The sequence below is a fragment of the Chiloscyllium punctatum genome, chromosome 10, assembly GCF_047496795.1.
Source record: "Chiloscyllium punctatum isolate Juve2018m chromosome 10, sChiPun1.3, whole genome shotgun sequence".
In the NCBI taxonomy this organism is placed as follows: domain Eukaryota; kingdom Metazoa; phylum Chordata; class Chondrichthyes; order Orectolobiformes; family Hemiscylliidae; genus Chiloscyllium; species Chiloscyllium punctatum.
The window spans coordinates 22,227,395-22,252,520 of NC_092748.1; the positions used below are offsets into that span (position 1 = coordinate 22,227,395).

At 42.0% G+C, this 25,126-nt stretch overlaps 1 protein-coding gene across 1 annotated transcript in view; it reads right to left on the reverse strand.

Moving 5' to 3' along the window:
• bmpr2b (bone morphogenetic protein receptor, type II b (serine/threonine kinase)) overlaps positions 1-25,126 on the reverse strand; it is a 312,441-nt gene that overhangs the window by 136,162 nt on the left and 151,153 nt on the right. Inside the window, exon 3 of the mRNA XM_072578670.1 lies at positions 5,554-5,727. Coding sequence (XP_072434771.1) covers positions 5,554-5,727 — 174 coding nt within the window. The remainder of the gene's footprint in view (positions 1-5,553; positions 5,728-25,126) is intronic.

Genomic DNA, 25,126 nt, shown 5'->3' on the forward strand with positions numbered 1-25,126 from the left:
ACTTTTCCACTCACAATTGCTCTGCAAAGCTGTACATCTCATCATGTCAATGTATAAATATGTTTGGATTAAGAGAGATAAAAATTAGTCCTGCAAAGTAGTTCTGTTGATAACCAGTTTACCATGTGTTTGAAGCTTAAATTTGTTTCTAATAAGCAAGTTACTTTAGAGTTTATTAAAGTAACCTGTGGAAGTCTTTTGTTCTGGATAACAATAATAAAGTGAAACAGATTGACCATTCTGTGCTTTATTAGTTAGTGCACTGAGTCCAGGGGTTGGGATGTCATGTTGCAGCTGTACCGGACATTGGAGAGGCCACTTTTAGAATACTGCGTGCAAATCCAGTCTCCCTCCTATAGGAAAGATGTTGTTAAACTTGAAAGGGTGCAGAAAAGATTTTCAAGGATGTTTCTGGGGTTGGAGGGTTTGAGCTATAGGGAGAGGCCGAATAGACAGGGGCTTTTTTGCCCTGGACTGTCAGAGACTGAGGGATGACCTTATAGAAGTTCATAAAATCATGGAGGGCATGGATATGGTGATTAGCCAAGGTCTTTTTCCCCAAAGTAGGGGAGTCCAAAACTAGAGAGCATAAATATAAGGTGAGAGGGGAAGGATTTAAAAGGGACTCATGCATCAATGCTAGTATTTACCTCCCAAGACCGTGAACTTCTACTTTTACAAAAACCTTTTATGCTGAACCAGGTCAAATGTCTTCTGGTAATCCAAGCACAGTACATCAATGGATAAAAGCAAATTCCTGCAGATGCTGGAATCTGAAACCAAAAGAGAAAATGCTGGAAAATCTCAGCAGATCTGACAGCAGTTAGACTCGAAGCATCGGCTCTTTTCTCTCCTTACAGATGCTGCTAAACCTACTGAGATTTTCCAGCATTTTCTCGTTTGGTTACAGTACATCAATGCATTCATTATCCAGCATGTTATGGCTTCAAAGAATTCCAGTAAATTGGTTGAAAACAATTATTGAGTCATAGAAATGCACAGCACAGAGACAGACCCTTTGGTCCAACTTGTCCATGCCTAACAGATATCCCAACCCAATCTAGTCCCACCTGCTCTCTGTTAAATGCATAATTTGTTGTTCTAAGAAACGACCTTGATATCAGTCCAGGAACTTCTCATTGAGGCTATTATTATAACCAAGCTGAATTATTCAGTTTACGTGCCGATTACACAATTATGGATATTCATTTATAGAGTCATAGAGATGTACAGTATGATAACAGACCCTTTGGTCCAATTTGTCCGTGCTGACCAGATATCCCAAACCAATCTAGTCCCACCTGCCAGCACCCGGCCCATATCCCTCCAAACTCTTCCTATTCATATACCCATCCAGATGCCTCTTAAATATTGCAATTATACTAGCCTCCATCACCTCCTCTGGCAGCTCATTCCATACACATACCACCCTCTGCATGAAAAATTTATTACAAGCATCCGAGTTCCTCCTTCTATACTTCATCTGACAAAATGGTCACTGTTCATCTGAGGATCACTCCAACAAGTGAATTTTTGTTGATACTATTCCTTATTTCCATTCAAGCCAATTCTACAATCTGATTTTTTTAACCGGTCATTTCTAACTACTCTACCAATTCCACCTTTGACATGTCCTTTGCCTTTTCAAAGTTACCTATTCTTCTTTAACATCATACCACTGAGAATATTCAGGAACCAATCTTGGTCAAGCTACAGCCACCTCTCCATAATGGCCATCAGATCATATTTATCCACTCCAATGTATGCTATCAGTTCATTTACTTTGTTATGAATTCTACAAAGAATGGATGCATGCAAAGCTTTAGTGTTTTCTTTGTTATTTTTGTAGCATCTAGTCTTTACTGCAGGGATAGACTTCTGACCTTCATTTTTGATGTTAGTACTTTGCTTGCCTGCCTCGACCTCATTTCGATTTGTTACATTTACCCAACCTTTCAGTTGCTCAACAGCCCTCACCCTGTTTTATTTAAAGTTTCTCTTTTTCTACAGTTATGTGGCTCATGAGAACACCAATCCCATCTTGATTAAGTTGTAGACCCTGCCAACAGTACAAATCCCATCTCTCGCAGTACTGGTGCCAATGCACCATGAACTGCAACTCATTTCTCCCACTGTCTTTGAATCAGGCTTTCATTACTCTTGAAGGGCTTATGCCCAAAACGTCGATTCTCCTGTTCCTTGGATGCTGCCTGACCTGCTGCGCTTTTCCAGCAACACATTTTTCAGCTTTCATTACTCTTGATTTTTTCTCCACCCTATGCCAAATTGCACACAGTTTGGGTTGTATTTCAGAGATTTTAAACTTTGCAGGTCCATTTTTTAGCTGAACACATACTTCTCATATTCCCTCAGAAGAACCTTTTACCTAATTCTACCTGTGTTGTGGTGCAGACGCAGTGCATGACCGCTGGATTCTCCCTTTCCCAATCCAAGTTATTCGTTGGCCCAGAGCAGCATTCCTAAACCCTGGTATTGGGCACACACAATATTGCTGCCTATTCTTTGCTGCAGAGAACAGTGTCAACCCCCGTCATTACACTGTCCCCAATTCACATTAGATTCCTTCTTACCTCCCCCCACTATGGGGCCATGACCAGTTAGCTCATCAACCCCACGGCCTTCACTCTCATTCAAACAAGCTGGAAAAACCTCAAATCTGTTGGACTAACACAAAGGCTAAGACTCCTCACTTACAGCCATATCACTCACCAATCAGAACACTTTATTCCAAGAGAGTGACCACCTCCTTTGATAAAATGTCCAGGTAACTTTCCCCATGGTGTCTGCAGCCTGCATCCAACTCAGCAACTCAGAGCTAAAGTTCCAAAAGATATAGACAAAACTGCATGTCTGCTTGCCCTGGATTGAAGATGCAGAATCTGGTTTTAGAGAATCAGTTAGGAGCAGCAACCAGGATCCTGAAACATATGCAGACAACCACAGCCTTACAAGAGAGCTCGAATAATATGAAGACTTCAGTTAAGAACTGGCAAATAACAAAAGGAAGCATATGTGTGTGTGTACATACATAATGTGTGTTTCTGTGATGGGTGTAGTGTGTACAGTGTGTGTGCTTAATCACAAGCTTTCCAACAGCACCAATGACACAGGATACCTAATTAAGAAACAGAGAAAGCCAATGCTATTGCCTTCAAATCCATTCACCTCCGTAAACCTTTTATAAACACAAACGCTTTGCTGTCTCTGGAAAAACAATGTGATGTAATTACGAAAATATAACTGTATAGTAACACAATTATCAGCCCACTGGAGATTATTGTACCAGAGCTTTTGTCTACCTAATGAATAAACTGTGCTCATTTTGAACCTCAGTGGAGAAATACTTGGATAGCATGGAGGGAGCGAACGCTAGGCATATGCAATAAAATCACTCAAACTCTGCATCTGAACTCTGTCAAAAGTTTATATATGAGCATTCACTCAGACCTTTCAGGATCATACTGACATCCACAAACTTCCACATTCTGCAGTTACAGCACATCATCTAGCCTGGGAGAAAATGAGGAGTGCAGATGCTGGAGAGTCAGAGTCGAAAAGTGTGGTACCGGAAAAACACAGCAAGTCAGGCAGCATCCGAGCAGCAGGGGAGTCGACGTCTCCGGCATATGCCTAATCTACCCTGCTTCTCTAATAGGAGTTAATTCATTGGTAATTGCTAATTAATTTATAATTAGCACAGCCTACACCCCTCAAGATTTTAGCACCGCCAGTAAACTTTACAATACTGGTGAAACAAAACAAGACCTAAAATATTGAAAAGATTTACAATTTCTAATATAACAGTTATTGATTCGAGCCGCAAAAAAATTAAAATGGATTACTGGAAGTTGAAAGAAAATGTATGAAAAGAAACACCTTTTCTCCATCCAGCACACCTCTTGCAGTAGGCTTTACTTAAAGTATCCCTTTTCCCCATGTGCCAAATTCCAATTCAAACAAAATACTATCTCAACCATTGTCTTACTTAGGTAAAGGCTCCCTCACACTGACTGTGCTCCTTTATTGACCAGTTGTAAAAGATCATGGGACTCGACTCAAAACAATCAAACTGATAATCCTCTCAAAATTTATAAATAAATTGCTTGTTAAATTACCTCACTATTTTTTGCTGCATAAAACAGAGCTACTACATTTTATTCAACATTCCTACGTCTGAACAAAAAAAATGTTTGGCTATGCAATATTTTAGAAACCTAAGGTTGAAAAAGTATCATACGCAAAAGAACCAGAAATTTTGAGCTCAAACCAGCATGTTCTCTTGTCGAGTCTTACATGATGTAGATTGTACATGAATGAAAGGAGTGCAAAATGCATCCTGGTAATAATGCAGGGCCAGGAACAGAAACCAGAACCTCAGAGTTGTTCCTAGCTGCCCTCAGCCTCGACCTTACACAAGTGCCCTTATAGCCTGGACCCAGTTACTGGCCCTTGATGTACTTCTCCTCTGTCCTGGGCTCTGCAGTAGCAGTGTTCACTTGATGGTGACAGGTAACAGATGAAAAATTTCAAATAAAACATTCTGTGACATAATCATTGTGACATTAGCTGTAATTCATCCCAAGTTAAAAATACATTGTCTGATTTTCCGTAGTGCCTAACAGGTTCAGTGTGCATGCAAAAGAGCAATGACAGATCAAGACCTAACAAGGCATTACAGTGTTCAGATTTTAAAAATGCATCTTTTGTCTCACATATGTATAATAATAGATATGTATTCATTGCAACTGATAAATGTCTCCATCACAATCCCTATCCATAAATACCAACCAATTAATTGTTTCTAGCAATTTGCTTTATTTCAGATTTCTAGAAGCCATGGTATTCTGCTTTTACTCATTATATTTTTCTCAATTCTGCCTTCCAAACCTTTCTGTTGAGTCTCTTCACTGAAACTTGAATTCACCTTCTTTTGAGTTCTTCCTCCTCTCAGCATCCTCAATGTGCATTCAATTAAAAATTCTTTCCCCACACCCAGAAACCACAGAACGCAATTTCTCCATTTTCCCTTGTACAATCTACATATTGTTAAAACTGAAGGTTCGTGTCAAATGACTGCAAATGTGACTTTCTTGATCTCTAACTTTTTGTCTTACAATATAGGCCATTGCTTTCTTGATTTATAAGAAATAAATACCAGAGTGTCTGAAATGTGTCATAAGGATTTTTCTGACATTCTCAGATCAATAGTCTCCACCAACATAAACACAAACATTCCTTTTCCTTACTCTACATTGTTTTAAAACTTCTATACATTTCCATTTTCCATTGTAGGAGAGATGACTGGCAATATTCAGCAGAACTGGCAACAGGTGAAAAAATATTAACTGTTTCTCTTTATACTGATACAATCTAACCTGGATATTTCTAGCAGACTCCTTTTTTGTTTACAGATTGCCAGCATCTTCACTATTTCTGCTGTTAGGTCAATGACTTCAAATGTTACACTTCTTCCTCTGTCCATAGTAGTTCCACAGTGTTCTGCTGTAGTTATAAATAGAATTAGCTACTTACTGGGTGGTACTGTTTCCGTCGGGTCAGGCAGTGGGACAAAGTTCTCGGTGAAATTGACATTGCACATGTCGGTACTACAGCAGCAGAAGCGGAAGGTCCCATTTTGTCTGTGGTTTACCACCACACACTCTGGGGAACAGCAGTACTCCTTATCACCAACATGAGCCCAGCAGCCTTGCATGAATAAACAGAATGAAGAATATTAAGTCAAAGACATTGCTGGAGCCATTTGACCTATTTTTCTCATTAACCTGATCAAAGCTTCTATTATACTCCTGCACTTGGTCCATATCCTTCTCAACAGTTCCCATTCATAGATGCAAGAAAACGTTTCCTTTGACTGGGGAGTCTAGAACCAGTCACAGGATATTGGGTTGGCTATTTAGGACTGCGATGAGGAAATATTTCCTCAATCAAAGGGTGGTCAACCTGTAGAAGTCACACCATAGAAGACTGTGAAGACTGGATCATTAAGTATATTCCAGAAAGAGCACAGGTCCAGTAGTTTGAGTATGTCGTCTTTGTTGATAGGTTCAACGTCCTGTTGTCTGTTCTGTATGTCCAGCAGGTTGGCTATTGTTTCTCTGGCTAGGGTTTTGCCGATATACTGGACATACAGAACAGACAACAGGACGTTGAACCTATCATATAACTTTCTGGGAGGTCATAAAAAATCTCAATCGAGGTAGGTAAAAATAATTTTCTCTTAACAAATCCATATTGGCCTCATTTGTCCAAGTGCTTTAATTTTACAACTTAAAAGGGCTTTTGTGGTGCATCCTTGCCTCTGGGCCAGGAATGTCGGGTTTAAGTCCCACCTGCAGGTTGGATAACATTCTCAACAGGTTGATTAGAAAAATGCCATACCTAAAAGCTTTCCCATCACCAAGGTCAAACTGTTGTTGTTGGGTTTATGCTTAAACTTTTCTTTGATTTGAACAAGGGTGTAATTTTCCAGTCCTCATCCAACACCTCCATATCAAAGGAGGATTGGAAGATTATGGTCAGTGCCTCTGAAATTTCCACTCAGATTTCCATTAATATTCTCTGATGTGTTTTATCCAATCCTGGTAACTTAAGAGCTTGAAATACAACCAGCTTTAATCCCTCCACTTTCTTAAATTTGGAAGCAAGAATGTATTGGGAAGAAGAAATTCAAAGGGATAAGTGAAAAGGAAAGGGTGAAGTTAAGATCCTGTGACAGACAGGCAGCAACATAAAAGCAGGCAATGTGAGAACCCTCACAGTCAGCCAGAAGAACATGGACCTCTGTGGGAATTAGGAAATAAACATTAATAAGAATTTTCTAGCCTATACATGAGTAGGATTGAAGGTAAAATAACAACAAGGGTCCATCTTGAGCCATGTCTGGGGAGCTCAGGCCCATGATTTGCATATTCTGTACAATGTGGGAGATCCTAAATGCTCCTGGCAAATCTGGATGAGCATGTGTGAAGGAGATGCCTTGGCATGTAGCACTTCAAGCTCTGGGGTACGATGCTGAACAGTAGCTAGGGAAGCTGTGGTGCATTCATGAGGGTGAGAGGATGGGCTGATAAAAAATGTTCTGAACCATGAAAAGGCTGATTTCACTTATAGGGAAACAATTTGGTCCAAGTGGACTGGAGCAGCGACTTGCAGGCATTGGTGATTCAGATCAGGGAAAGAAATTTATGGAGGAAATAGCAAAGAGTACACGGTATCTATAAAGACAAAGGATGGGAACAAGACAAAAGAACCCCGAGTGTCAAGGTAGGTTAAAGTTAAAAATTAAGAAGAAAAGAGAAGCTTACGGCAGATACTAAAAGCTTTATAAAAAGTGCAAATTAAGAAAGTAAAAAGAATGCAATTTTGGACAAGATTTGTAGCTCAGGTTGTGATCAGGTTGTAACTTTGCTCACTGAGCTCGTAGATTTGTTCTCAGATGTTTCGTCACCACGTCAGGTAACATCATCAGTGAGCCTCTGATGAAATGTTGGTGTTCTGACCCATTTGCTATTTATGTGTCTTGATCTATTGTGGTGAGTGATATCACTTCCGGTTCTTTTTCTGAAAGGTTGGTAAATGGGGTCCAAATCAATATCATAGTATCATAGAAACCCTACAGTGTGGAAACAGGCCATTTGGCCCAACAAGTCCACACTGATCCTCTGAATAGTAACTCACCCGGACCCATTCCCTGACCCTATTACTCTACATTTACCCTGACTAGTGCTCCGGTTTCCTCCCACAGTCCAAAGATGTGGATTTGTCATGTTAAATTGCCCATAGTGTTATGTGCATTAGTCAGAGGCAAATGGGTCTGGGTGGGTTATTCTTCGGAGGGTTGGTGTGGAGTTGTTGGGCCGAAGGACCTGTTTCCACACTGTAGGGAATCTAATCTAATCTACTGCACCTAACTTACACATCTCTGAACACTAAGGGCAATTGAGCATGGCCAATTCACTTAACCTGCACATCTTTAAATTGTGGGAGGAAACCGAAGCACCTGGAGGAAACCCACGCAGACACAGAGAGAACGTGCAATCTCCACACAGTCACCCAAAGCCGAAATCCAATCAGTGTCCCTGGCGCTGTGAGGCAGTGCTAACCACCGTGCCACCCATTGTTAATGGAGTTCCAGTTTAAATGCCAGGCCTCTAGAAATTCCTGTGCGTGACTTTGTTTAGCCACTGGACAGACAGGCAGGAAACTAGCCACCAAGATACATGAGCACCAACTAGCCACCAAAAGACAGACCAACTATCACTAGTGCCCATACACACAAACAGGGACACCAGTTTGACTAGGACAATACATCCATCCTGAGACAGGCTAAACAAAGACATGCATGGGAATTCCTAGAGGCCTGGCATTCAAACCATTAACAACCCTATCGATTTGGACCCCATTTACCAACATGTCAGAAAAAGAAACGGAAATGATATCACCCACCACAACAGACTAAGACACATCAATAGCAAGCAGGACGGACGACCAGTGCTTCATCAGAGGCTCACTAGTGAGTTACCTAGCATGGTGATGAAACAACTGAGAACAAATCTACCAGCTCAACGAGCAAACTTACAAACTGAAGTAAAGCGAATGCATGAGAAAAGTACTGGTGAAGAGGTTAAAGGAAAACTCAAAGAGTTTTTTTCTGAAAAAGGTAAATAAAGAATAAGAAAATAATTTTGGGAGATGTAGTGCCCAATGGGGGCCAGAGAGATAATCTGTGCAGATTCAGAAGACATGGGTGCAGTCACGAATAGAAGAATCAGCCCAGACCCTTGTTGCTTGTAGCTTACATTAATGATTTGAATTTAAATGTAGAAGGCATGTTCCAGACGCTGTGGATAGCACAGAAATCAGCAGGGTCATAACTATTGAGGAGGATACCATAAAAGTCAGGAGGATATCCACAGGCTGGTAGGGTGGGCAGAGCAGTGGCAAATGGAATTCAACCCAGAGAAGTGTGAGGTATTGCACTTCAGGATGGCTCACAAGGTAATGATTACACTGAACAGTGGCAATGTGGAAACTACAGGAGATCAGAGGAACTTTGGTATGCATATCCACAGATCACTGAAAGTAGCAATTTAGATAGATAAAGTGGTTAAGAAAGTGCAGTGATTGTAGCAACGTCAGCCAACTGGACCTCACAGAATATGAGGTCCCTGATTGGACCAGATTAACAACCCTAATCAGGGAGCCCTAATTAACCCCCAAAAAAAGGGTGTGTGCCAGAGATACTGATACTCTGCTACCCAACTCCGAATGAGACAATGTTATAGTTGTTCAGTTATAAATAAAGGGTGACTTTATGATGGGGATACTGGCCTCCATAAAATTATCTCAGTGCTAACAAGAGTAAAGTATGATCCTGAAGAAAATCACTTGCAATAGTCACCTCTGAGTTTATATACGCATTTCTTACATCATGACTTTGTTTGTGAAGCTTGACCCGATTGGCCCTGCCATCGAAGTTTGGGCCCAGTATGAGGTAAGAACGGATGACTTTTTTCTGGGCAAATGACATTGTGGAAGTGGAGAAACAAGTAATCCTCCTGACAGCCTGTGCAGCTGCAGCTTTTTTGTTATTAGGAGGCACCAGATATTAAAACATTTCAAGAATTAACTTACATAGTTAAGGATTATTACAAATCAAGCCGCCTCTAATTCTGACATGTTATCATTTTTACTTGGCAATCTGAGGACCAAGAAACCCATATCTGCATTTTTGACTCTGTTACAATGACTGGTAAAAGGCTATGAATTTGATTTGATTTAACCCCCAATGAAATGCTGAGACACTGTCTAGTATGTGAGAGTAATGTTATAACTATGCAAAAATGCTTGCTAGGTAAAGCCCTAACGGGTGGTACAACTGACTTTATCATTGGTAAATATGGCAAGTAGGGCATATGAGTTCCAGAGTATTCTGATGAAAGTGGACATCCACACCAGTCCAAGTAAGCTTGAAGAATACCACTTATACCATAAGACATAGGAGTGGAAGGTCATTTGGCCCATCGAGTCCACTCCAGCATTTAATCATGGCTGATGGGCATTTCAATTCCACTTACACACACTCTCCCAGTAGCCCTTCATTCCTTGCGAGATTATCAATCTCTGCCTTGACGACACCCAACATCCTGGCTTCCACTGTGCTCTGTGGCAATGAAGTCCACAGGCCCACCATTCTCTGGCTGAAGAAATGTCTCCTCATTTCCATTCTAAATTGACACTCACTAATTTTAAGGCTGTGCCCACGGGTCCTAGTCTCCCTGTCTAACGGAAACAACTTCCCAGCGTTCACCCTTTCAAAGTCATGCATTATCTTGTAAGTTTCTATTAGCTCTCCCCTCAACCTTCTAAACGCTAATGAATACAATCCCAGGATCCTCAGCCGATCATATGTTAGGCCTACCATTCCAGGGATCATCCATGTGAATCTCCCTGGATGTGCGCCAGTGCGAGTATGTCCTTCCTGAGGTGTGTGGCCCAAAATTGGACACAGTATTCTAAACGGAGCTTTACATAGTCTCAGAAGCACCTTGCTGCTTTTATATTCCAACCCCCTTGAGATAAATGAGAACATCACATTTGCTTTCTTAATCACGGACTCAACCTGCAAGACCTTTAGAGAATCCTGGACTAGCACTCCCAGATCCCTTTGTACTTGGGCTTCATGAATTTTCTCACCATTTAAAAAATAGTCCATGCCTGTATTTTTTTTTCCAAAATGCAATACCTCGCACTTGCTCACATTGAATTTCATTAGTCATTTCCTGGACCACTCTCCTAGACTGTCTAAATCTTTCTGCAGCCTCCTCACCTCCTCAGTACTACTTGCCTGTCCACTTAACTTCGTATCATTGGCAAACTTCGCCAGAATGCCCCCGTCCCCTCATCCAGATCATTAATATATAAAGTGAACAGCTGCAGCCCCAACACTGAACCCTGCGGGACCCCACTTGTCACCAGCTGCCATTCCAAAAAAGAATCTCTTATCCCAACTTTCTGCCTTCTGTCAGACAGCCAATCCCCAATTCATGCCAGTAGCTCATCTCGAACACCATGGGCCCTCACCTTACTCAGCAACCTCCCGTGAGGCAGCTTATCAAAGGCCTTTTGGAAGTCTCGATAGATAACATCCACTGGGTCTAACCTACTTATTACCTCTTCAAAGAATTCTAGCAGGTTTGTTAGGCACAAACTCTCCTTACTAAATCCATGCTGAGTGCAGGCAATCACATCACCTCACTGAGGATATATCCTGTACATCAGGTCTCAAGTGATCAATTATAATAGTCTGGGACACAGAAGGATGTTTCAGCCATCAATGAGACATCAAGATGGTATGTTGCTTCCCTGGTGCCAGGGTCAAGGATATCTCTGAGATGGCGCACAATATTTTGAAAGATGAGAATGACCAGAAAGAGGTCGTTGTGCACATTGGTACCAATGACATAGGCAGGGAAAGAGGTTCTGCAGAGACAATATGGATAGTAGGCAGGAGATTAAAAAATAGGTCCTCGATGGTAGTCATATCTGAACTACTGTCAGTACCACATGCTATGAGAGTAGGAATAGGAAAATAGAAAAATGAATGCATGGCTGAGGAATTAGTGCAGGGAGCAAGGAACATCATTGTTAGACCATTGCAATCTCTTCAGAACTAGAAATAACCTGTACAAGAGAGATGGCAAGGGGACCAATGCCTTTGTGAGAAAATTTGCTAGTGCTACTCAAGAGGATTTAAAAGTGTGTGTGTGTGGAGGAGAGATGGGGGAACAACGTGATAGTGTGAAAAGAGAAAAGGCTGAGGCTGGTACTGTAAATAAGGGGAGCAAGTCAAACAGTCAAGGAAGACAAGAGCTTGGCAGGTAATGAGGTAAGACTGATAAATTAAATTGCATTTACTTTAATTCAAGGGACCTGACAGGTAAGGCACATGAACTTAGGGCAAGGTTGGAAACATGGGCACAATAGAAACTGCTAAAAAAGCTCAGCAGGACTGGCAACATATGTGGAGAGAAATCAGAGTTAACATTTCAGGTCCAATGACCCCTCCTCAGAATACTTCTGTTTTTGATTGTTTCGGATTTACAGCATTCACAGTTCTTTCATTTTTTTTTAAATGGGGCATGGGACTCGGATAACATAGCTAACAGAAATAGGCTCAGGAATGGACAGAATGGCAGCTTAATGTTACAGAGAATAGATGCTCAGGAAGAGAAGACAGGTAGTGGCATTTATCGTTAGGGATAACATTACAGCTTTACTTAGAGACGATATTCCGGGGAGATTGTCCAACGAGGTTAAATGGCTGGAATTGAGAAATAAGAAAAGGATGTTCACCTTGTTGTGATTGTATTATAGGCCTCCCAATAGTTAGCAGGAAATTAAGAAGAAAATATGTAAGAACACAAATATCTGTAAGAATAATAGGGGTGTAATATTAGGGGATTTTAACTTTCCAAACGGACTGAGACTGTCTAATACGTCCAAGACTTATTCAATATGCGAATGTTACTAGAGAAGGAGCAATATTTGACCTTCTGTTGGAAAACAAGGCAGATAAAGTGACTGACTTGCTTTGGAGCAAGTAATCATAACTCTATTTGTTTTGTAATAGTTATGGAAAAGGATAAAACTGATCTAAAAGTTACTCTGAGGGGCGAAGGCTGGTGGGTGGAGGGAATGCTGGATGACAAGAAAAATTGAGGCTCTGGAATGAAAAAGAAGGAAGCATATATCAGGTATAGACAGCTAGGATGGAGTGAATCCTTCGAGGAATATAAGAGCAGTAGGAGTACACTTAAGAAGGAAATCAAGAGAGCAAAAATGGGACATGAGATAGCTTTAGCAAAGGAGAATGCAAAGAGCAACTACACAGAGAATAGGGTCCCTTCAAGATCAACATGGCCTTCTGTGTGTGGAATCTCAGGAGATGCGTGAGCTACTAAACAATTATTCTGCATCAGTATTTACTGTGGAGGAGGACATGGAAGCTAGGGAACTAAGGGAAATAAATAGCGATGTCTTGAAAAAGAGTCCACATTAAAGAAGAGAAAGTGCTGGAAGCCTTAAAACACATTAAGGGAGATAATTCCCAGGACCTGATCAGGTGTTTCCCAGAACTCCGTGAGAAGTTAGGGAAGAGACTGCTAGGCCCCTTGCTGAGATACTTGTATCATCAACAGCCAGGTGCAGTGCCAGAGTACTTGAGATAAATAATGCAATACATTAGCCAAAGAAAAGCTGTAAGGAAAAGCCAGGAATCCATGGACTGGAGAGCCTTAAGTCAGTGGTGGATAGATTGTTGAAGGGGATTTTGAGGGACAGAACTTATGTGCATTTGGAAAGGAAAGGAAAGGACTGATTAAGGATAGTTACCATGGCTTTGTATGTGAGCAATAGTGTATCACTAATTTGATTGAGATTTTTTTGAAGAGCTGACAAAGATGATAGATGAAGGCAGAGTGGTAGGCATTGTCTATATAGACTTCAGCAAAGTGTTCAACAAGGTTTCACATGGGAGACTGGGAAGCAAGGTTAAATCACATGGAATCTGGGGGAGCTGGCCAAATTAATACAAGATAGGAGACATAAAGAAGTGGCAGAGGGTTGCTTTTCAGACTGAAGGCCTGTGACCTGTGGTGTGCAACAAGAAATGGTGCTGGGTCCACTGCTTTTCATTATTTATATAAATGATTTGGACATGAATACAGAAGGCACGGTTACTAAGTTTGCAGATGACACCAAAATAGGTGGTGCAGTGAACAGTGAAGAAGATTATCTCAGAATACTGTGGTACCTTGATCAGATAAACCAATGGACTGAAGAATGACAGATGGAGTTTAATTTATATAAATTTGAGGTATTGCATGTTGGTATGGCAAACCAGGGCAGTACTTACACAGCTAATGGTAGGACCCTGGGCGGTGTTGCCAAACAAGAAGATCTAGGAGTGAAGGTGTACTGTTTCTTGAGAGGAGAGTCACAGGCAGAAGGTGTGGTGAAGAACGCATTTGGCATGCTTGCCTTCACTGGTCAGAACATTGAATATAGGAGTTGGGATGTCATGTTGTGGCTGTACAGGACATTGGTGAGGCCACTTTTAGAATACTGCATGCAATTCTGGTTGCCGTACAAATGATGTTGATAAACTTCAGAGGGTTCAGAAAAGATTTACAAAGATGTTGCCAGGATTGCAGGGTTTGAGTTCTATAGAGAGGCTGAATAGGCAGGGTCTTTTTACTCTGGAACATTGGAGTCTCAGCGGTGACCTAAAGGAATTTATGAAATCACGAGGGGCATAGCAGTGAATAGTCAAGGTCTTTTTCCTAAGGTGAGTGAGTCCAAAACTAGAGAGTAAAAGTGAGAGTGAGGGGAAAATTTAAAAAGGACTTGGGGGTCAATGTTTCCATGCAGAGATTGGTGCGTATATGGAATGAGCTGCCTGGTGAAGTGGCTGAGGTGAATACAATTGCAACATTTGAAAAGGCATCTGGATGGTTATATGAATAGGAAGGGTTCAGAGATATATGGGCCAAATGCTAATAAATGGGACTCGGTCAGATTGGGATATCTGACTGGCGTGAACGAGTTCAACTCAAGGGTCTGTTTCCGTGCTATGGGACTTAATGCCGTTCTATGATCAAAGTGCTGGGAGGTTGGCCCACAGCAAAACCTCAAAACAAAGACAAGCCTCGTCAAACAGTTAAAAGTTTCTTCAAGATCCTGGTTGGCAAGCCTTTGTAAATGTTGACATTATGGGGATTCAAGACAGCAGAAGAGTCCTACTACAATGAAATTTGATTTGATTACTTGAAGATTGGTATCCAAGAGGGTATTTTACTATTTCTAAACACGCCAGCAGTTCACACTCTGGAAAGTCAACCTACATCTGATTTGGAACAGTTATGTTGCTTAGCAAGATCAAAATCAGAATCAATTATGACAAACATCTGGCTAAATGGTTATCTGGTTCTAAGCTAGTCTTTATACAGCACTTAGCTTGGAGCAGCAGTTGGGAAACCCCCAGCAGTAGCCAGGATATGGGAACATAGTAATCAGTTAGCCTAGAAATCTAGCATGGTGTGAATAAAGCAGAAATATTGCGAGAATTTTCAGTGTGGTTCTTGTTGATGACATAACTTTAAAAGATGAGAATGGCTCTGGTTTGGTGAGTATTGGGCCCCTGGCAATTACTACTTAACCCTCTCTTATCCAACAGTTTTAGAGCAATGGGAATTTAGTTAGTTAACCTTTTCATAACGTTAGTGATAGGAAGTCTGACAAAATTAGAGAAATAATTCTCGTCTAAGACGTTAATTGTAAGTTTAAGAGATGTCAGGAGAGGCCAACAGAGTGGAATGTGCAGCTTGTCATAGTGAGGAGTCCTGAAGCTGCCAGTGTCCTAGATGACCACACATGCAGGAAGTACTCTGAGCTGCAGAAGCTGGACCTTTAGATTCAGAGCTTGAGCAGTAATTGGGGACACCACACACATTCATAGGCTGATGGAGAAAGTGAAGTCACATGGGTACTAGCTAGATAGATAATGAACTGGTAGGTAACAGGAGAGTGTTGTAGTGGAAGGAAGTTTCTCAAAATGGAGAACTGTGTCCAGTGGTGTTTCACAGGGATCCGTGCTGGAACCGCTGTTGTTTGTGATCTACATAAATGATGTGAAGGAAGGTATTAGTGGTCTAATTAGCAAGTTTGCAGATGACACTAAGATTGGAGGAGTAGCAGAGAGTGAAGGGGACTGTCAGAGAATACAGCAGAATATAGATAGATTGGAGAGTTGGGCAGAGAAAAGGCAGATGGAGTTCAATCTAAGCAAATTCGAAGTGATGCATTTTGGAAGATCCATTCAAGAGCAAACTATACACTAAATGGAAAAGTCCTGGGGAAAATTGATGTGCAAAGTATCTGGATATTCAGGTCCATTGTACCTGAAGTTACCATTGCAGGTCAATAGAGTGGTCAAGAAGGCATACGGCATGCTTTCCTTTATTGGACAGGGTATTGAGTACAAGAGTTGGCAGGTCATGTTACAGTTGTATAAGACTTTGGTTTGGCAACACTTGGAATACTGCTTACAGTTCTGGTCACCAAATTACCAAAAAGATGTGAATGCTTTGGAGAGGCTGCAGAGGAGGTTGCATGGTATGGAGGGTGCTAGCTATGAAGAGAGGTTGAATAGGATTATTTTCATTAGAAAGACAGAGGTTGAGGGGCACCTGATTGAGGTCTACAAAATTATGACAGATATAGACAGGGTGGATACCAAGAAGCATATTCCCCCCAGAGTGGGGGACTCTATTATGAGGGATCACAAGTTCAAAGTGAGAGGGGAAAAGTTTAAGGGAGATATGCATGGAAAATTCTTTAAGCAGTGGGTGGTGGGTGCCTGGAACGTATTGCCAGAGGAGGTGGTAGAGGTGGATACAATAGAGCGTCATTTAAAATGTATCTAGACAGATACATGAATGGACAGGGAGCAGAGGGATACAGATCCTTAGAAAATATATGACAGGTTTACATCGAAGATGTTCAAGAAGGTTCCTCATGGGAGACTGGTTGGCCGAAGATATTTAACAAGGTTCCTCATGGGAGACTGGTTGGCAAGGTGAGATCTCACTGAATATAGGGAGAACTAGCCATTTGGATACACAACTGGCTCAAAGGTAGAAGACTGGGCGGCACGGTGGCACAGTGGTTAGCACTGCTGCCTCACAGCGCCGGAGACCCGGGTTCAATTCCCACCTCAGGCGACTGATTGTGTGGAGTTTGCACATTCTCCCCGTGTCTGCGTGGGTTTCCTCCGGGTGCTCCGGTTTCCTCCCACAGTCCAAAAGATGTGCAGGTCAGGTGAATTGGCCATGCTAAATTGCCCGTAGTGTTAGGTAAGGGGTAGATGTAGGGGTATGGGTGGGTTACGCTTCGGCGGGGCAGTGTGGACTTGTTGGGCCGAAGGGCCTGTTTCCACACTGTAAGTAATCTAATCTAATCTAATCTAAAAAAAAACAGAGGGTGGTGGTGGAGGGTTGTTTTTCAGACTGGAGACCTGTGACCAGTGGAGTGCCACAAGGATCGGTGCTGGGTCCTCTACTTTTTGTCATTTACATAAATGATTTGGATGAGGTATAGTTAATAAGTTTGCAGATACACCAAAATTGGAGGTGTAGTGGACAGTGAAGAAGGTTACCTCAGATTACAACAGGATCTTGACCAGATGAACCATTAGGCTGAGAAGTGGCAGATGGAGTTTAATTCAGATAAATGCAAGGTGCTGCAATTTGGGAAAGCAAACCTTAGCAGAACTTATACACTTAATGGTAAGGTCCTAGGGAGTGCAGATTCATAGCTCATTGAAAGTGGAGTTGCAGGTAGATAGGATAGTGAAGGCGGCGTTTGGTATGCTTTCCTTTATTGGTCAGAGTATTGAGTACAGGAGTTGAGAGGTCATGTTGCGGCTGTACAAGACATTGGTTAGGCCACTGTTGGAAGATTGCGTGCAATTCTGGTCTCCTTCCTATCGGAAAGATGTTGTGAAGCTTGAAAGGGTTCAGAAAAGATTTACAAGAATGTTGCCAGGGATGGAGGATTTGAGCTATGGGAGAGGCTGAACAGGCTGGGGCTGTTGTCCCTGGAGTGTTGGAGGCTAAGGGGTGACCTTACAGAGGTTTCCAAAATTATAAGGGGCATGGATAGAGGACCTGGTGTGAAGGAGTCCAGAACTAGAGGGCATAGGTTTAGGGTGAGAGGGGAAAGATACAAAAGAGACCTAAGGGGCAACTTTTTCACACAGATTGTGGTATGTGTATGGAATGAGCTGCCAGAGGAAGTGATGGTGGCTGGTATAATTGCAACATTTAAAAGGCATTTGGATGGGTATATGAATAGGAAGGGTTTGGAGGGATATGGGCCAGGTACAGGCAGTTGGGATAGCTGGTCGGCATGGACAGGTTGAACCAAAGCATCTGTTTCCATGCTGTACATCTCTATGACTCTATGTGGATCAGTGCAGGCTTGAAGGGCCTGTTCCTATGCTGTAATTTTCTTTGTTCTTTGTTCATGAGGCTGAGAGTTATGTGATACATAGCAGTTATAGAAGTGGTCACACCGCACCTCAAGGGACTGGAGGAAACAAAGGAATGGATGACCACCAGACAGTCCAGAAAGAACAGGTAGGTAGGACAGGAGTTCCCTGGGGTCCCACTCACTAACCAGTGCTTCATTTTGGAAGCTGATGGTGCTAGTACCTTGGAGGAATGTAGTCAGAGACAAGCTTCTGGCCCATAAGCAGTTTCACTGTAAGAGTAAGGGAGGAGAAAGTAGAGTAATAATGATAGGGGATTCTTTAGGGCAGCAAATAGGTACTTCATCCGGAGACTCACTGATAATGTTACCTGGTATGGTGACAAAATGTCTGAAAAATAACCTTCCAGCTCAGCTAGCAAACCTACATCCAGGAGAGATGATATCTTGGAAGGCTACTTAAGCAAGGTTTTGTGGGTAGAACTTAGGAATGTAAAGGGGGCAGCCACTTCACTAGGAGTGTATTATAGATCCGCAAAGAGTCAGCGGGAAATAGAGAAGCATTTTTGTAGATTGTTCACAGAGATGTAGAAGAGTAAAATTGGGTAGTTATACCAGGGGATTTCAACTTTCCCAATATAAATTGGGATAGTTATAGTATTAAGGGTTTAGGAGAGTGGATTTCTTGAAATATATCCAGGGGAGTTTTTTGTATCAATATGTAGAAGGCCCAACAAGGGATGGTGCAGAGCTAGATCTGATTCTACATAGAATATATAACAGTACAGCACGGTATAGGCCTTTCGGCCCTCGATGGTGTGTCAACTTTTTATCCTACTGGACCTTCTAGGGAAAGAAACCCAACAAGCGTTTGATGTGACATGGGGGAACATTTAGGCAATCGCAATCACAACACAGTACGATTCAAATCTGTTCTGGATCAGGAAAAAGATGGCCTGCAAAAGACGGCTTTAGACTGGGGGAAAGTCAGATTTTCTTAAAATAAAGCAGGGTCTGGACACAGTAGACTGGGAACAGCTCCTTGCGGGTAAGTGTGGAGCAATGTGGTATTGGGTAGGGAGAAGGGGGTTTGGCATTCAAAAGGAGTTTGGGAGTCTACTGGCCCAACAAGAACCATTCAGTAGGAAATGGTGGAGCAATAAGTTCAGAGCACCCTAGATGTTCAAGACAATTCAAAACTGGATAAAGAAGAGTAGGCTTTTAGCAAGTCCAAAGGGAACAATTCAATTATGGCCCTGGAGGAATACAGGAAGTATAGAAGGAACTTAACAATGCAACTGAAGAGCAAAAAGGGGTCATGAAAAAGGACTTGCAAACAGGATTAGGGAAAAGCCGCAAGATATTGGAAGGATGTTAAATGAATATTTCTCTTCAGTCTTCACTCTGGAAAAGGAGAACGTAGGTATGGAATTCAGGAAAAGAGACTGTGAGGAACTTGCATAGTTTTATGTGCAATGCAGAAGTACTGGAGGCTCTGCTGGGCTTACACATAAATCCCCTGGCCCAAATGAATTGCATCCCAGGCTGCTGTGGAGGCAAGGCAAGAAATTGCAGGGACTCTGACTAAATTTTAAAATCCTCTCTCGTCACAGGGGAAGTGCCAGAGGACTGGAAGACAGCCAATGTGGTTCCACTTTACAAGAAGGATGGTAGAGATGAATCAGGAAATTATAAACTGGTGAGTATCATGCCAGTGGTAGGGCAACTACTGCAGACAATTCTGAAGAACAGAATTAATGCCCACTTGGAAAGACATGGGTTAATTAGGGTTGGTCAGCATGGCTCTGTCAGAGGGAGTTTAAATTTTTCAAAAATGGCATTGTGTGTGGATGAGCGAAGTTCAGTCGATGTAGTTTATATGCATTTTCACAAAGCTTTGATAAAGTTGCACCTGCGAGACTGACTGAAAAGGTTAAAGCACATGGAGTTGTGGGAACCTTGACAAGATGGTTAAGAAACTAGCTTAGTAACAGGACACAAAGTGTAGTGGTAGAAGGCTGTTCCAGTGACTGGAGGCCGGTGTCCAGCAGTGCACCCCAAGGATCAGTACTGTCACCTTTATTTGTTACTTACATAAATGATATAAATGAAAATATGGAAGGAATATTATGCAAAGTTTCAGAGGAAAACAAGATTCATAGAGTTGTTATTAGCAAAGATGGCTGTAGGTTACAAGAAGATATTGATGGGTTAGTCAGACGGGTAGACCAGTGGCAGATGGCATTTAACCCCAACAAGTGGAGATGATGCACTTTGGAAGAAAAAACAAGATGAGGGAATGTTTAGTGAATGGCAGGACACTGGGTCATTTTGAGGATGGAGGGATCAGAGGATAATTATTCACAGATCCCTGAAGTTGGCAGAGCACGTGAAAAGGATAGTTAAGAAGGCATATGGGACACTTGCTTTCATCAGTTATGGCATAGAGTATAAGAGCAAGGAGACAATGTTGGAGCTGTGTAGAGCATTGGTTAGGCCATAGCTGAAGTATTATATGCAGTTCTGATCACCTCACTACAGGAAGGATGTGATAATGCTCGAAGAGCTACAGAGGAGATTCATCAGGATATTGTATGGGTTGGAGAAATTGTGCTACTGAGGAGAGGTTAGATATGCTTGGATTGTTTTCCTTAGAGCAGAGAAGACTGAGGGGAGACATGATTGAGGTGTATAAGATTATGAGGGGTATGGACATGGTGAATAGAGAAACTATTCCCCTTATTGGAGGAGTCAATCATGAGAGGGTGTGGTTTTAGGATAAGGGGCAGGATATTCACAGGCAATTTAGGATACAGCTTTTTCACTCAACGGGTGATGGGAATCTGGAATGCACTGCCTGGGAAGGTAGTGGTGGCTGGAAACCTTACCTCTAAAAATATTTGGATGAGTACTTCAAATATCATAACATTCAAGGAAATGGGGCAAATGCTGGAAATTCGGATTAACACAGTTATAGTGGGTAGTTATGTTGGTGCAGACATGATGGGCCGTAGGGCTTTTTCTGTGCTGTATAAATCTATAATTATGATCGATACCGACATGGTTGTATCAGTAATTGCAGAACCAGTTTTTAATAATACGTTCTAGACTTCTGTTCTTAACATTGCGTAAGATTTCAGCTAGGCTGAGAACCTATACCAGGGGATCTTTATACACTGAGGGTACAACATTGGTTACGGTCTCTTATGAGAAGCAACTGGTTGAGTTACCAGTGCTAGTAGCAAAAGGCTCAGGCCCAAACTTGATGGGACAAAACTGGTAGCGAGAAATTCACCTAGATTGCTTAATATTTTTCAGTTAGAAAATGGCTGTTTGAGTGACATTCTAATTAACTACCCAGAAGTCTTCCAGAATGATTTAGGAACTATTAGTGGAGCCAAGGTCACCTTGCATGTTTACCAGGAACCAATTTATCAATTCTCCAAGGCCCATTCAGTGCCATTTGCTTCATTGGCAAAAGTACCAGTAGAAATCAGAAGGTTGGAAAGTGAAGGAATCATCAAACCAGTCCAATTCGCACAATGGGTAGCACCAATCATACCGACTTTTGAAGTCTGATGGATCAGTTCACATCTGTGGGGATTTTAAAACAAATTATAAATAATTTTTCTCAGTTGGATAAATATTCAAACCCTCGGCAGGGGGGTGCTGTCCTTCACGAAGCTGGGCATGAGTCATGCTTACTTGCAATTGCATTTACACCAGGATTCCCAGGCATATGCTACAATGAATACTCATCAGGGCTGTATCAATATATGAGACTGTCATATGGGGTATTGTCAGCCTGTGAAATTTTTCAGCAGGTGATTGAGAACATCTTGCAAGGTCTATCTCAGGTCAACATTTACCTCAATGATGTCCTGTTAACAGGGAGAACTGACTGGGAACACTTAGAGAACTTGGATATAGGTGATCAGGCTTCCACATCTGTCCAGGAGCTAAAGTCAATTCTTGGACTGGTAAATTACTCTGGAAAGTTCATATGTAACCTGGCATCCATCCTGGCGTCTTTGCATCAACTCCTAAAAAAGAATCAGCCTTAAATGGTCACATAGACAGCCCCTGGTTTTCAATGAAGTAAAGAAACATCTATCATCCTCGAAGGTGTTGGCACACTATGATCCCAAGAAAGATATGATGTTGACAAGTGATTCCTCCCTGTATGACATCAGGGTCATATTAGCTCATAGGTGACCTAATGGAAAGGAACACCCAAGAATTTGGCTGATGCAAAGCGTAAACACGCTCAGATAGAAAAAGAGGATTGGTGGTTATATTTGGATTCACAAAGTTTCGCCAGTACCTTTACAAATGAAAATTTGTGATAATCATGGACTACAAAACTCTACTTGGTCTGCTTAAGGAGTACAAAGCAACGCTGCCCATAGCTTCGGGCCACATTCAGTGGTGGGCTCTAATACTAAGTGCTTACAATTATATGTCAGAACATCAGCAAGGCAGCCAAATAGCAAATTCAGATGCATTAAGCTGTCTCCCATTAGCAGGAGGTGGTGTCCAATGGAACAGTCTGTAAGGATAGTAAATTTTCTAGACATGGTCCCAATCACAGATGACAATACCAGACTTTGGAACAGAACGATCCAGTCCTTTTAAAACTAAAACAACTGGTATTAATGGGGGAGCACCAAAGGGTAGTCACCACTAGAACTGAAACTTTTTCGATGCAGGCAGACCAGCTCACAGTAGAGGACGTCATAACGTTATGGGGAGTAAGATGCTTGTCCTGAGCAAAGTTCGCTGTCAGGTTCTGGCTGAACTTCACCAGCCATCCAGGAGTCTCCAGCATGAAGATGTTGGTGAGAACTTACATCTGGTGGCCAGGCTTGGATGCAGACATAGCTGTGCTGGTAGGGAAATGCCCAAGGTGCCAACAAGGACAAAAAGTACCATAAGCAGCTCCCCCACACTCGTGGAAATGACTGGGTAAAACTTGGACTCGGTTGCATGTTGTCTGTGTAGGTCCTTTCATGGGTTCGATGTTCTTTGTCAGTATAGACGCGCACTCAGAGTAGCTGGATATGCATAGAATTCTTTCAGCAAACACGGGGACAACGATAGAAAAACTATCCTACATCATACATCATCCAATCAACCAACAAAAATCATTCAATAGCCTGGCAGAAAGAAGAGTCCAAACTTTGATGGACGGCTTGAAGAAACAGCCTACAGCCTCACTAGATACCACAATGTCATGATTCCTATTTGACTAAAGGACCACTCATAATGCATAATTGTTAGAAGTCGCCACACCAGGTTAAGCCTGATCTTCCCGGACAGGCCGGGGGAGGCATCAGGAACTTCAATACTGGACACAAGATTTTGCCATGTGACCAAGACAGTTTGATACAGGAGATGATGTTTGGTTTAAGAATACTGGAAATGGCCCCACAATGGTCAGAGGCATGAATGACACAAGGTTAGGCCCAGTAACATATAAAGGTGAAATGGTCCTGAATAAGCATGTGGACCATATGAAAATCACAAATTTGCAAATAGTGCAGGTGCAAAATATGCCCTGCCCAGCCGAACATTCGGAAATGCTGCTGAAATGCGTGGACTCACCAATTCCATCCGAGATGGAAATGACAAAAGTAGCTACCCCGTGCCTTTGCCACCAGAACAGTGAAAATCTACCAAGGCTCTCCTAACGCAAGAGGTGAGCTCCCGTGCATTACACGCTGCCCACATCAGATGCTGAGTCAGAGGAACCTGACCTGGCACTAAATCACCCCAGGATGCTCACCAAGAAAAAGGACTGGCCTATGTCTGTGGAATCAGAAGGGAGGGGATGTAGTGACTATAATGAGCTCAGCCAGCTGGACTTCACATATGAATTCACTATAGGATTACATTTACAGCCCCAAGCAGTAAGCCCTGGCTAACATACAGAGTGAGTGGCAGAGATATTGACACTCTGATGCCTGACTCTGAATGAGACTAAGACAAGGACTTTTCATATATAAATAAAGGGTGACTTGGTGTTGGAATACTGTCCATTGTGGAGTTATTTCAGAAGGCATATGGAATACTTGTATTTTATACCTCAACTAATAATGGCAGGAGCAAGGAGGTTATGCCGGACCAGATTAAAAGGCTGGCTAAGCAACAAGTAGAACACTGAAAGCAGTTCTGCTCACTACCTTACGGGAAGGATGTGACTGTACAAGAAAGCTTATAAATGGATTTACTAGGTTGTTGCCTGGGCTTGAGGGTCTGAGTTGTGAGGATATATTAGGTAAGTTAACATTGTTTTCTTTGAGCAGTAAAGGCTGAGGAGAGGCCTGATCGAGGTGAATAAGATTGAGGATCATAAACAAGAGTGGACAGGATTGCAATTTCCCCAACAGCAGATGAGTCTGTAACCAAATAGCATAGATTTGAGGTAAGAGGTAGAAGGCTAAGGGGAGGGTTGAGAAGAAACCTTTTGATTTACAACAGGAATCTGAAGCACATTGTCTAAAAGGGCAGTTGTTCAGAAACTCTTGTAACATTTAAGCTGTATTTATGTATTCCCTTCAATTTCTATAGTGGCCAGGACTAGAACTGGAAAGCAGGATTAGCATTCTCAGTTCAATGGTATGTCTTATAAATATCTATGAGTCCATAATTGACACCTGTCTTATAAATATCTATGAGTCCATAATTGCTGGGGACATTATTGAGACTGAAAGCTGATAAATCCCAACAGCCTGATAACCTATACCCCCGAGCATTAAAGGAGGTGGCTATGGAAATACTGGATGCATTGATTGTCATCTGCTTAAATTCTGCATGTTCTGAAGCAAACACAATATATCGGAAGGTGGCAAATTAACCCCAATGATTTTTTTTTAAAAGAAGTTGGAAGGGAGAAAGCTGGGAATTACAGACTAGTGAGTCTAACATTAGAAGTAGGGTAAATGCTGGTGTCTGTTATAAAAGATGTGACAACAGGGCATCGGGAAAATACCGATTGGTTAACATAAATTCAACTTTGATTAATGAAATGGAAATC